The 13,724-nt window shown below is 39.1% G+C and overlaps 1 protein-coding gene across 4 annotated transcripts; it reads left to right on the top strand.

Annotated features, from left to right (window-relative positions):
* Positions 1-636: 636 nt before the first annotated feature.
* On the top strand, positions 637-13,208 carry FBXO43 (F-box protein 43). 4 transcript variants are annotated; one of them, XM_002819326.4, is made up of 5 exons: positions 637-1,459; positions 4,344-5,829; positions 8,824-8,926; positions 12,142-12,345; positions 12,456-13,208. In XM_002819326.4, exons 1-5 carry the CDS (start codon positions 1,375-1,377, stop codon positions 12,702-12,704), a joined length of 2,127 nt encoding a protein of 708 aa, XP_002819372.2. In that variant the 5' UTR covers positions 637-1,374; the 3' UTR covers positions 12,705-13,208. The 4 variants fall into 4 exon arrangements, with proteins under 4 accessions (XP_002819372.2, XP_054375203.1, XP_054375205.1 ...); XM_054519228.2 differs by having other exon boundaries at positions 659-1,053; XM_054519230.2 differs by lacking the exon at positions 12,456-13,208 and adding an exon at positions 11,485-11,548 and having other exon boundaries at positions 659-1,459; positions 12,142-12,258.
* Positions 13,209-13,724: the final 516 nt, after the last annotated feature.

Raw genomic sequence — 13,724 nt, 5'->3', positions numbered from 1 at the left:
CACATTTCACTCTGGTTTTTATGAATACATTTTTTTTACATCTTTTTTTTTGAGATGGGGGTCTCACTATGTTGCCCAGGCTGGTCTCGAATTCCTTGGCTCAAGTGATCCTCCCACCTCTGCCTCTCAAAGTGCTGGGATTACAGACGTGAGCCATCAGGCCTGGCTCAGCTTTTTTTTATTATCACAAAATCTGTATATATTCATTGTTGAAACATGAGAAGAAAACACAGATAAAAAGACACAACTAAAAAGCAAACATAATCCTGTACAAAGGTACCGTATCCATCCAAGTTATTCATACCTTTCAGACCTCATCCTGTGTATACCCATATTTTTAACCTAAAAGGGGTCAGTTTGTAACTTGCTTTTTGCATTTGACAGTTTGGAGAAACATTTCCAAGCGAACATTCTCATACATGATTTCTAATGGCATCCCACTGTAGGCCACGTTAGCATTCCTAAATACGGCAATGCTTCCCAAAGTGGGAACGGGGAGAGGCAGAGCCTTTCTGATCCGCCTCGGGACGGGTGCAGGAGTGAGCGAGAGAGGGGGCGCTCCTCCCGCTCAAGCGAGGACCCAGGCCTGCGGACGGCCGGGCGGGAGCGCTGCAGAGCCGGAGGAAGGGGCGGGACAGCGCGGCGCGGGGCGGGGCTGCGCGTAGCGGTTACTCCGGGCGGGCCGTTCAAACCTAAGGAGGTAAAGGCAGCGGCCCCACGCGAAGCTGGCGTTGGGGTTGCCATAGCCCACATCCCAGGGGGCGAGGCCGAGGCTCCTCCCCGGGGCATCCAGCGGCTGCTGCCCGGCTCCTCTCCCACCTGTCCGTTTCGGCGCCTCGCCCGGCCCCGCGGCCTCCAGGCGGGCGGCGGGGGGACCCCAGGCGAGTGCCCGTTAGCGGGTCTCCCGGCGGCCCGGCCCCGCGTCGCCCTGTGTCTTCCAGGTGCTGGGCGTAGGGAGGCGCGCGGCAGCCCTCACTCCTCCGTTCCCGGTGACGCCAGCCCATCCCCTGCTGCCCTTGGCTTTCTGGGCCTAGCGGATCTTTTGACGCTCTGGTGAGACCGTTACCCACCCACCCGCCATAGCTCCTCGGGGGAGTCAGTGCCAGGCTGCAGCACACACTGCCTTTTCAGGAACCCGAATTTGGGGAGTTTACTCATGTCTAAGTCCAGCTGGAGAAAACAAGGATATTAAGATAACTATTTTCTGGAGGGCTGAAGGAAATTCAAAATGATTTAGACCTTCTCAAGTGTTAGGAATAATCCCTGCGGCATGCACCCTGTGTACCCTTCGACTTTGAGCAATCATGATGCTGCTGCACCTTTCAATTAATTGTGCAAACTAAAGTTTTCCTCTTTAAGTGGCATTATTTTGGCATGAATTTTAAAGACAAAGATGAGAGAATTTCTTGTTTGGAAGCCTACGTAACTTTGACATCTAAGAGCTCAAGATTTACTGATGGTAAGAGTTTCCACTTTAACAAATGAAGGACATTTGGGTTTAATGTAAGTATTTCATTCTCTGATGTGGTAGGTGCTTTTTCTTTTTTTTTCTTTTTCTTTTTTTTTTTTTTTTTGAGACGGAGTCGCTCTGTCGCCCAGGCTGGAGTGCTGTGGCGCGATCTCGGCTCACTGCAAGCTCCGCCTCCCGGGTTGACGCCATTCTCCTGCCTCAGCCTCCCGAGTAGCTGGGACTACAGGCGCCCGCCACCACGCCCGCCTAATTTTTTTGTATTTTTAGTGGAGACGGGGTTTTCACCGTGTTAGCCAGGATGGTCTCGTTCTCCTGACCTCGTGATCCGCCCGCCCCGGCCTTCCAAAGTGCTGGGATTACAGGCGTGAGCCACCGCGCCCGGCCGCTGCTTTTTTTTTTTTCCTTAAAGAACACTTTAGGAATAAGTTTTCTCAGCCTTTTATCAGAAGCCTAGTTTTTAAAAATGAATATCGAAGAGGCTTGATTGATTTATCCGTGAACTGTTGAGTCCGTAAAATACAACAGACAGTCCATGATTTTACATGAATAATTTTAAAATTCAGTTGCGAAGAACCACGTTTGAGACCAACGTCTTGGGGTAGTAGAAAGATGAAAATGATAGCAGAGAAAGGACGTTGGAGGCAACTTCAAGTGTGTAGGTGAACAGAAACTTTTTTTTTTTTTTTAAGAGATGGGGTCTCACTATGTTACCCAGGCTGGTCTCAAACTCCTGGACTCAAGCATTTCTCCCGCCGCGGCCTCCTAAAGTGCTGGGATTACAGGCGTGAGCCACTGGCCAGAATAGATTTTTGGATAACATTTTAGGGGAAAGAGATTATATCTGCATTCCCCACTTTGTTTTTAACAATTTGCCTCTGAGTTTCCCAAATTCTAGCATTGTGAGACACCTAGTGGTGAAGTAGCAGTACAATTGCCATAACCTATTAAAAGGACCGTGACCTGCTGGGCGCGGTGGCTAATGCCTGTAATCTCAGCACTTTGGGAGGCCAAGGTGGGTGGATCACCTGAGGTCAGGAGTTCGAGACCATCCTGGCCAACATGGTGAAAGCCCGTCTCTACTAAAAATACACAAATTAGCCGGGCGTAGTGGTGGGCGCCTGTAATCCCAGTCAGTGGGGAAGCTGATACAGGAAAATAGGTTGAACCCGGGAGGCAGTGGCTGCAGTGAGCCGAAATCGCGCCACTGCACTCCAGCCTGGGCGAAAAAGCGAGACTCCGTCTCAAAAAAAAATAAAAAATAAAATAAAAAATTAAAAATAAAAGGTCTGTGACCCAAATTGAGTGAAAAGTGTTATTTAACAGAATTACTTTCAGAGAGGGAGAAAACAGTTCATGGGTGGAGATGTAATTTGAATATGCATTCTACTTTATTAATTTAATATTTGTAAAACAAAATTGTTTAAAAATATAACAAAATTATAAAAAGCAGTTTGATAAATCTATTTGGTTTGTGACCATGTGCAGAAGTTAGCAGTGATCTGAGAGGATGTAGATCAGAAGGGGACATGTATGACATTTATCAAAAACGAGTATAGATTTAAAAGGTTAAAAAATACTTAGACTTTGTTTAGTAAAAATAATCTTTTAATGATCATCAAACCATAAAGAAATATTTTGTGTTTAGCAATTTGCTTTTGTAACAAAAATCATTCACTCATGTATTTGATTAAATTTAAGCATAAATAAATTACTGTCACATTACAGCCAATAAATAGATCTTCCCAGGATCTTTTAATGGAGAAAAATTGTGCATTTGTCCTGGAGAAAACTTTGAAGGAATGACATGAAAAGGAATTTGAAGGAATGATATGAAAAATATCAAAAACTATAATAAATTTTTTTCTTAACACTGTTTTTGTCAAAACAAATTTGTTAGCTTTCTTTGAGTTAAGATTTATTTCAAGTTTCTAAAAAGAAGGAATGTGATGACACTGTTGAAAAGTTTAAGGAGTAAAATATTTCTTAGTGTCATTCCTTGCTCATGTAACTACTGAGTAACTGTTCTTTAAGTAATTGAATTGCATTCTTTATTTGCAACTTCAAGAATATTTTAAATGGTGGTTTTCCCATAAATAATTGCCTATTAACTGTGAATTCAAGGCTGAAACTGGACCTTGCATCACAAAATATTTAGAAAGTGAGATATGAATAAGTACAACATGCCAACTTTGAAATGGCCCTATCTGTGGTGCAGTGGTTCATTATGGTTAGCTCAAGAAGAATGTGTTAGTAGTTCATCAATGAGCCAGTCTTTGCAAAGGCTTGAGTCTGGGAATTCACACCTTGTGAATGGTTATGGGGACTAGGTTTCTACAACAGGTCTACGTTACATGTTTGAACATTACTTGAGTTGTTCAGCCTGATTGCAGGTAGATCTAGAGACAGCACTCATTATTTGACACATTCCCCAAGGTGTTTAAAAAGTAGCATATAGCGTTTTTTGAGTAGACTAATATAGGCTGACACAAATAAGCTGGAATATTAAAATCAAAATCGTTTAGTTCTGTGAAAATCATAAGGTAATAAAATAACCTAAAAATAATGCTTCTAGGTTTTTTTCTCTTTAGGGTAGTTCAATAAAATATGTGTGCATGATGCTTAGCCTATGATTAATCAAGTGATCTTTGAATATTTATAACCTGAACATTTTGGCTTTGTGATGTCAAGAACTCGTTTTAAGTAGGATACACATCAGTTTTTTATGGAGTAGAATTGTTTTTTTAAAGTAACTTTTCAAAAATTGTCATACAATTTTCCATTATTATCTGTACTCATAACGAATAATGTATTTTGGTATAAGCTGCCTGGATACTCATTTCAAAGGCAGAATAACTTTGTTGTCACTTTGCAGAAACGGAGATTTTGAAGATGTCACAAAGGCACTCAGGTCAAGCTGGCACTGAAGCAGGAAATGGGGCGGACTCTCCTCCAATTGTCAACTCCAAGTACTCCACCTTCAGAGATTTTTGTTCCACATCTTCATTTCAAGATAGTGGCTACAATGAGTTAAAATCTTGTAGCTTTGATAATATAGATAAAGAATATCTTGGAAAGAAAGAAAAAGGCCCACCATTACTCTATGAGCACCCTGAAACTTCAGGCCTGGGCTTAAAACATCCTTTAGAGTCTCCCACTCAAAAAAAGAAATGTATCTTGCCTAGGAAGGAAAAGGATAAAACCCCAGAACTTTGTGAAACACCTAAAATCAGTGGGAAAAAATGTTTACCTCGCAGAAGGTTGAATGTATCTTTCGCTCTTCTAAAGGGGGACTTTGAATCACAAAATAGTTCTTTAGAAAGTAGTATAAGCCAAGTTATCAACTTAGAAAAAAATATTCCAAGCAGTGCCTCAGGTTTTTCCAGGGCAAATAATTTTAGCCCTTTAGTTACTAGCACTTTAAAAACAGAAGAAGTGACTTCATGCAGTCAAAAATTGAGGCTTAATTTTTCTCAGCAAAAGACTTCCACAATTGATGATTCCAAAGATGACTGTAGCCTATTTGAAGTTGAATGTATATCTCCAATTCAGGGCAATAATTTTAAAGACTCTATCACACATGACTTTAGTGATAGCAGTTTATGCATTAATGATGAGAATGCATGTCCAGAGCTCCTGGGCTCCTCTGTTAGTGGGACAACTTGTGGAACAGATGAGGACATATTTGTGACTCCGATAAGTAATCTTGTGGCAAACATTAGATTTAACGCAAGTCAAATACTTTCTCCTTCACCTGAAGTGAGAGGCAATATTTCAACGCCTGAAGACAGTGGTTTTAACTCACTTAGCTTGGAGAAATCAGAAGATTCCCTCTCTGACCAGGAGGGTTCTTTTCAAGAACTACTGCAGAAACATAAGGGGACTCCCAAAGTTGGGGACACCATAAGAAAGACAAGACATCTTGGAAGGTCGAGAAGACTGTCCACCCTTCGGGAGCAAAGCTCGCAGTCAGAGACAGAAGAGGAAAAGCAGATTGTCCACCCTGACTCTGAAAAAAGAGCAGCAGCTGCTTCTGCCATCTCAGAGGGTCAGCTGAGTAGTGATGACAGTGGGGATTTGACCTTTAGCTTAAAGAATTTATCAAAGACCCCAGCCTTGCAATTGGTACATGAGCTGTTCATGAAAAGCAAGAGGAAAAGATTCCAGGAAAATAGTGGACATGAATTCTTAGAGCAAGGGGATGGGGAGAAAATAGCTGTACTGCAGTGTATACTTGCAGGACTGATTGGCAAGAAAATGGGTATAGAAAAACTGGACATCTTAACAGAATTAAAATATAGAAATTTAAAGCATATTCTTGCTATGGTTTTAGATTCCTTGACTGCAGAGAGCCTATGCAGGTAAGAAGTAAGAGTTGTTTATGAAATAAAACATCTTTTTTTAAGTTGGAAATTTTTTCTGTGACTTGAGTCGTTGTCCTTTATTTTGTTTTATTATCTCTATCTTTTGTTGTCTTATATCAAAGGTAGTTTAAATGAACTTCCCAACAGAGCTACCTAGTACAGATCCTTCTGTTTTTGTTTTTGTTTTTTGAGCAAGAGTCTCGCTCTGTCGCCCAGGCTGGAGTGCAGTGGCATGATCTCGGCTCACTGCAAGCTCTGCCTCCCGGGTTCACGCCATTCTCCTGCCTCAGCCTCCCAAGTAGCTGCGACTACAGGCGCCCGCCACCACGCCCAGCTAATTTTTTGTATTTTTAGTAGAGACGAGGTTTCACCGTGTTCGCCAGGATGGTCTTGATCTCCTGACCTCAAGATCCGCCCATCTCGGCCTCCCAAAGTGCTGGGATTAGAGATGTGAGCCACCGCGCCTGCTGATCCTTCTGTTTAAAAGCCTGCTTAAGTAGCAATGATATAGTCTTTTTTTTCTGAATAAAGTTCTTATCACTGTCATTTGGAAAGAGAGTTGCTAAAAGTTGAATTTTAAATTTTCAAGATGGCAAGCTCTATTCCATGGAAGTTGTTTAATGATTTAATAGTTCAGATCATATTGTCAGATTGCAAGCAGTATTAAAGTTATGACACTTGGTCAGAAATAATGTAATGCATTGTGGTGACTGAGAAATGACAGTGTACAAATAATACCACTTAATTATTTAAGTTCTAAAATTTAAAAACAATCGTTAGCTTTTATTTTAGGGTTTGATCTTTCCAGAGACCAGGGGAATGTGGCTTATTTCATTTTTATTGTTAACACAGAGGTGAAAGTTAATTACTTTGGGGAATTTCAAGAAATTAGAAACTGAAGAATTTGTGTTCATAGATGTTGCAGTAGATTGAATGCTGCTACATAATAAAGAGAAATACATTTCAGAATATTGAGGGTGGGAACTAAGGTTACAAAGACTAAAATGAGACTCTGTTCATGCCAATTTGGGGGAGTTACAGGACTATCAGAAGACAAGACCCATGAGAATGCCATGGCAATGAAGGAGAGAAGTCATGTGGAACAGGATTTCTGCAAGATGATGGTTATGGAGGAACATGCGGGAAGTTAGTGAGCCTCTTTCTTGATAGGTATATGTCAAAAGAGTTTTTTACAGGGTCCTTGGTTTTTTTGTTTTGTTTTTAGTTTTTGTAGAGATGGGGTCTCACTATGTTGCCCAGGCTGGTCTGCAACTCCTGGGCTCCAGTGATCCTCCCACCTCGGCCTCCCAAAGTGCTGGGATTACAGGTGTGAGCCACTGCCTGTTCTGTCCTTGTTTTTATGGCCACTACTTCTATCAAAGCCCTTTATCTTTCCTCCATACATTAATTATATGTCTATTGTAGAGAACTGTAGGATTTCTTAGCTGGAAGTCTTCTAAGGTATCTAGTTCACATGTTTTGCAGATGAGGAAATGAGCCCCAGAGAAGTGACCTGCTAACAGCCACTCAAGGAGACAGGCATAGATCTAGGTCTATAATGAGTCCTCTGATTTCTAATGCAGTATTTTTCCATAAACTGTTACTAAGATTTAAGGCTTTCTGGAATAGATTTGATCAAGAATGTATTTGGTGTATCTTAAGTAGGATAATAAACAGATTAGTGCACCCATATTGTGTGCCTTTTAAAAATGTTCAAACGATAAACTGTTTAAAAAATTAAGGAGATGGCTGAGATATAGGATTTTAAAAATATTTTTGGTGTGGATGGGGTCTTACTACGTTGCCCAGGCTGGTCTCAAACTCCTAGGCTCTAGCAATCCTCCTGCCTTGGCCTCCCAAAGTGCTGGGGTCACAGGTGTGAGCCGCTGTGACCGGCCAGGAATGCTATTTTTATATGCTGGAGTATTTGGACCAGTTAAAATTAAAATTGGGTGACACTTTTGGGTGCTTGCTTATGTGAGCAGTTGATTTTCAGTCATATTTCAACAATTACCTCTCCTTCCCATCTCTCCAAACATACAGTATTTGTACTGCAAAGTATGTAACTATGTTGGCAGTACTGTTCCTAGTAACTTGAGAGTTGATCAGTTGCAATATCTGTGGCAAATACCCAATTATGTAGTTCATTTCTTCCCCATTATTGGGTGACTTTCTGCCTGTTCCTTTCCTTCCCTCTGATATAGGGCACATATATCAGCCTAGAGAGTCAGTGGCAATTGAAGTGGGCATGGTAGCTGGAAGAATAGTAGCGTTGACAACTGGGACCCTCTGTAAGAAGTGACTTATTTCAATCTTTTCTGACCTTACTCCTTTCGATTTGTTAGAATAACAAAAAAAGATGAGATTAACAGTCAAAATATTACTTTTTAATAATAATATTATCAAAGTTATTGATAAATCAGCAATCACTGGACAAAAATTGTGTTTTTTCTTTAGCTGCTTCATTTTCATAAACTTTGGTTAATGAAATAGGAACTCTGTGGTGCGACCCATAATAGTATTTATAGTTGGCACTTAGTAATGCCAATGAAGGATTAATTGTACTTGTGTTTATGTAATCAAAATGACAGATCTGTTAAACACAGGAATAGGAGAAATTGATGAAACCTCTTGTGTTATAGATGACAATCATTTCCTGCATCTCTTGTTCCAAATTTTTAATGTTACATTTGAAGTTAAATCCTCTTAATCAGTCTCCCAGTGGACTCATACTGGCTTTATATGACCATTTATAAAAGTAATCTATCTATATAATGCTGGCATATACTTTACATTTTAATTGGAATTCTTTTATATGATGAATTAATATGAAATAACAATGTTGACCACGTCATACTTTTATGTAAATTTTTAGGTTCAAATTTACTGCCCGAAATCTTTAAAACAAATTTTTCTCATTAGTTAGCATATACAACAAAATGTTAATCCTATAGAATGTATGCAATATAAGGATGGATCTTTTTGTTATAGTGTTTGGAAAGTAAGCAGAAATTGGCGTGAAATTGTTGTTCAAGATAAAAATGCAAATCGGAGGAGGAAGTTTTATATCACACAACTGAAAACAGATTCTGAGGTAATGTATGTAATACTTCTCTAAAATGGATTTGTATAAATACATAATTATCTCATGTTGCTAGACAACCTAATTTGGTTTTCCTACTATCTTTTAACCTTTTCCATTTAACAAACATTCACTCATAAATTCTTTAGTTTTCCCAGACTCAATTTTCACCCAGTCTGTAAATGGAATAAACAACATAAGCATCAAGAACATCTTGTTGGCCGGGCTTGGTGGCTCATGCCTGTAATCCCAGCACTTTGGGAGGCCGAGGCGGGCGGATCACGAGGTCAGGAGATTGAGACCATCCTGGCGAACACGGTGAAACCCCATCTCTACTAAAAAAATACAAAAAATTAGCCGGGCGTGGTGGCGGGCGCCTGTAGTCCTAGCTACTTGGGAGGCTGAGGCAGGAGAATGGCGTGAACCCAGGAGGCAGAGCTTGCAGTGTGAGCCGAGATCGCGCCACTGCACTCCAGCCTGGGTGACAGAGTGAGACTCTGTCTCAAAAAAAAAAAAAAAAAAAAGAATATCTTGTTGGGCTTTGTTGCTGCTTACGTGGGTGTACTCTTAACAGCATTTGAATACCAATGATATGCTGGATCCTAATGATAATGAGATACCCTTATAGCATTTTTAATTCAGTCTTTTGAGTGGACATTACATGTTAGTAACTGTGCCAGTGCTCAGATTACAATGGTGAACATTTCTGACATGGTTCCTGCTCTTTTGGAGCATAACACCTTGAGGGTGATATAGGTAAATAGGTGACTACAATCCAGGTGTGTTAGAGGAAGCCCAGAGTTATTTAAAGGAGTTTTTGACTGATACTTGGGAATCAAGAGAAGTGCATCTCTACTGAGACCTGAATAATGAGTTAGCAGTTAGCCAGGTGAACACAGAGAAGAGGGTTTTAGCAGAGAAAGTAGCATATGTACAAGCCTGAAGGTGAGTGAGCAAAGCACATCAGTACCTGTGAAGCAACATAAACTTGCACTCCCTTGAGGATTTGAATTCTGGCTTTAAAGTTACAAGAAAAGTCCTATAGAAGCTGATGGATTCCTCTCAGGCATGCTATTTTGTGTAATAGGCATCTGATGACTAGCACCCATGTTTGATTATAGATTCAACTTTAGGCCAGAAAAGATTCTGAGAGTTCACTAATTCATTCTTGATCTAGTGAAAAATATTTAATAACATACTATAAGTAAATTTCTAATTTGACAAAATATAATAATTGGAATAAAGCGTGGCATAAACAAATATGAACACCCAGATATAGATTGGCAGGTTTCTCATTAAAGTGAACTATCAGGGACTGCTATTAACTAAAACTTTGACTTTCTTTTTTATTTTGAAGAAAAGCTTTACCTTTTCACCTGTTCAGAGCTCCTGGCTGCTTCTGCAGCTGCTGGCTCTGGGAGTTTGTCATAGGGAAGATATTAATTGCCTTCTTAACATCTCTTTTTCAAATGCTGCCCTGTATGCTAGGGACAGACTTAAAAAACAGTTGTTTAAGCATGCACTTATTAATATTTAAACATTTGGCTCCATATACTCCTTAACTCCTCTAAGGAAGAAGCATATTGTTGTGCTGGCAACCCTCCATGTAACTCCAAATAATGAAATGTTCTATTCTCAAAAAAAAAAAAAAAAGAAAAGAAAAGAAATAGTCTCATATTTGGCCAGGCACAGTGGCTCATGCCTGTAATCCCAGCACTTTGGGAAGCCGAGGTTGGTGGATCACTTGACATCAGGAGTTCAAGACCAGCCTGACCAACATGGTGGAACCCCTGTCTCTACTAAAAATACAAAAATTAGCTGGGTGTGGTGGTGCAGGCTTGTAATCCCAGCTACTTGGGAGGCTGAGGTGGGAGGATCGCTTGAACCTGGGAGGTGGAGGTTGCAGTGAGCTGAGATCATGCCACTGCACTCCCGCCTGGATGACAGAGTTAAACTTTGTCTCAAAAAAAAAAAAAATCTATCCTCATATTCTAGCAATCACTTTTTTAGAAACTCAGTTTCTTAAAGAACTGTACTTTTCCCCCTTTCTTATGCTCTTTTTCTTATTTTGACTTGCTTTTTAAAATCTTTTTCAAAGTAATACATGGTTTAAAAAGTCAAACTGGACTATCATAACAAAATATACCATTATGCCTTCATACTCTTGATTCTTGTTCCATCAAGACAATCATTTTCAACACTTTCTTCTAGTGTTTAGCTCCGTATTTCTAAATAATTATATTTCCCTGTCATTTCTTTACTATTTTCTATAGAAGGATTAGGTTCTCTAACCTCTCACTACTACTGCCACTACTTACATAACCCCTCTCTCTCTGAATTCCTTTCTCTCTTCTCCTGTCTTATGACTATAATTACACCACCATTTGGGAATGAATCAGAATTAGGTGCTGACATTATAAAGATTGTGTTGAGATTATTATAACTTTTTTCACAGCTGTAGTATGTTGTACACTATGATTACACTTCTGTTCTAGTGTAACTTTTTCCCTCCAGAGTTAATAATTGCATAGTTTTTTCTCTCTCTCTTTTATTTATTTATTTTTGCTTAGTGTTTCTCTATACAGATCCCTGATTCATCTCCCATTATCCACCAGAACTGAAAGTCTCCTCTGTGTAAGTCCAAACAAATCAGGTATTCTACCTGTTCCTTCTTTTCCTCAGAGACATCCTTCCTGGGGCCCTTTGCTGTCCTATTCCAACATAGACTGGTTGCTTTCTACTTGAACTATTCTAATGTATTATTAACCAAAACAAAAAAAATTATAAAAGAAAGTTATTTGATGGTTTTCTCCACTCTTTTGTTTACTTCTTGTCTACAGCTGCTTTTTCTACAACCGCAGAGTTGAGTAGCTGCAACTACATGGCCCACAAAGTCCAGATTATATATTATATTATCTGGTCCTTTACAGGAAAGGTTTGCTGAACCAAGTTTAAAATAAATGGAAAAATAACCAGCCATACAAACTTAGATGTAGAATTTAATTTAAATTTTTTTCTTTTTATATTTATTTAACTTTTATATGTTAGGTGAGAAAAGGTTGGTTGGTTGTTTTTTTGTTTTTTTTTTCCCCTGAAAAGGAATGGCCTAGGGAGAGAATTCTGATGGCAAAAAACCTCTTCAAAGCATATAAATCCGTGTGCATCAGAAAGCTATCCTGGAACTGTTTTGGTATTGCAGTATTGATGCCTCTTGTCCTTTACCACAGGGGGCTGTATTAAATGTCGAGGATGCTGCCACTCGGCTCCAGCTTTTAAATCGCTCAGCTTTAAGATCTGTGCAGGCACAGGCTAGGATACCTGGTTCTCAGAGAGAGCAAGGGTCAACATTATCTCCCTGGGGAGAAGTTTTGACACCTCTAGCAAGCTCTTCTGTTACTCACTTAAGTAGTAAACAGGAAGAATATGTTAAGGTGAGTATTTATTATGTCATAAGTTATTAGAAATAAATATTTACAGAGCTTGAAATAAAGTGCTCCTCTATATGAAACCAGAAGATTTAGTGTGTGTGCTTTCACTGCAGGTTGCCAAAACACTTTTTACTGATGAAGCATTAAAACCTTGCCCAAGGTGCCAGTCCCCTGCTAAGTACCAGCCATATAAGAAAAGGGGACTGTGTAGCCGAACAGCCTGTGGTTTTGACTTTTGTGTGTTATGTCTGTGTGCTTATCATGGGTCTGAAGAATGTAGTAGAGGAGCAGCAAAGCCAAGAAATAGAAAAGATGCTCTCCCAGGAAGTGCCCAGAGTAAGCGGAATTTAAAACGCCTCTGAAGAGACTAAATATAGAACTCCCCCATGCAGTGTTCTATTTATCTGACTTAAAATTATGAATATTTTGAATACATGCAAATCTTCCCATTAATGACAGGTGATGATTAATTTCCTATTTTGTATATATTATAATCCATGTCATTGTATGTTTTCTTTAAAGTTGTTTTGAAAAAATTTTACTGTGTCATTTTACCCATTTTAATAACTTGGTATTTTAAATAAAGAATTTTCATTGTTGTTATATGTATGTATTTTATTGTTTTATGTAACATTTTAAATTTGTGCATTTCATCACTCTTGACATTTCTTCAATCATTTTTAAAAAAATAGTTTTTCAAATAATATTAAAGATTTTGAACTCTAGACAGATGGCCTTATAGATTTGGAAAATGAGTACTTGACTGAAATGAAATATAAATAAAATATTTTCAGAAGTTCTGTTGAATTTATTCTATAATTTCAGTCTCTGGTTAAGTAAAATTTACTGAATATTAATAACTAGGAAGACATAAAGAGTAAATTATTGGAAGTATATAGTTATTCATAATGGGAGTCTTAGTTAATATACCCTTATAAGTAACACATTTCAAATAAATACTTTAAAAAATTCTAGAGCTACAGGCACAGATTTCATTTCTTTAATCTGGAAATTCTGACAAATTTGGGCTGCTTGGAAAAGACAGATTTAAGTAAGAAGATTTACTAAGTTATTTACAAAGTACTTAAACGATTTATAAATCGTTTCCAAAAATGATTTGAGTTTGCATGTTCCATTCATAGAACAGCAAGAAAGAGATAAGTTGTTGTTGTTGTTGTTTGTTTTTGTTTTTTTTCTTTTTGAGGCATGGTCTAGCTCTGTCTCCTCAGGCTAGAGTGCAGTGGCATGATCTCACAGGATCTTGGCTCACTGCACACTCTGCCTCCCAGGTTCAAGCGATTCTCCTGCCTCAGCCTCCAGAGTAGTTGGGATTATAGGCACGCACCACCATGCCTGTCTAATATTTGTGTTTTTAGTAGACA

This window comes from Pongo abelii, chromosome 7, assembly GCF_028885655.2.
Source record: "Pongo abelii isolate AG06213 chromosome 7, NHGRI_mPonAbe1-v2.0_pri, whole genome shotgun sequence".
Taxonomy (NCBI): domain Eukaryota; kingdom Metazoa; phylum Chordata; class Mammalia; order Primates; family Hominidae; genus Pongo; species Pongo abelii.
This window is presented reverse-complemented; position numbering and strand designations above follow the sequence as displayed.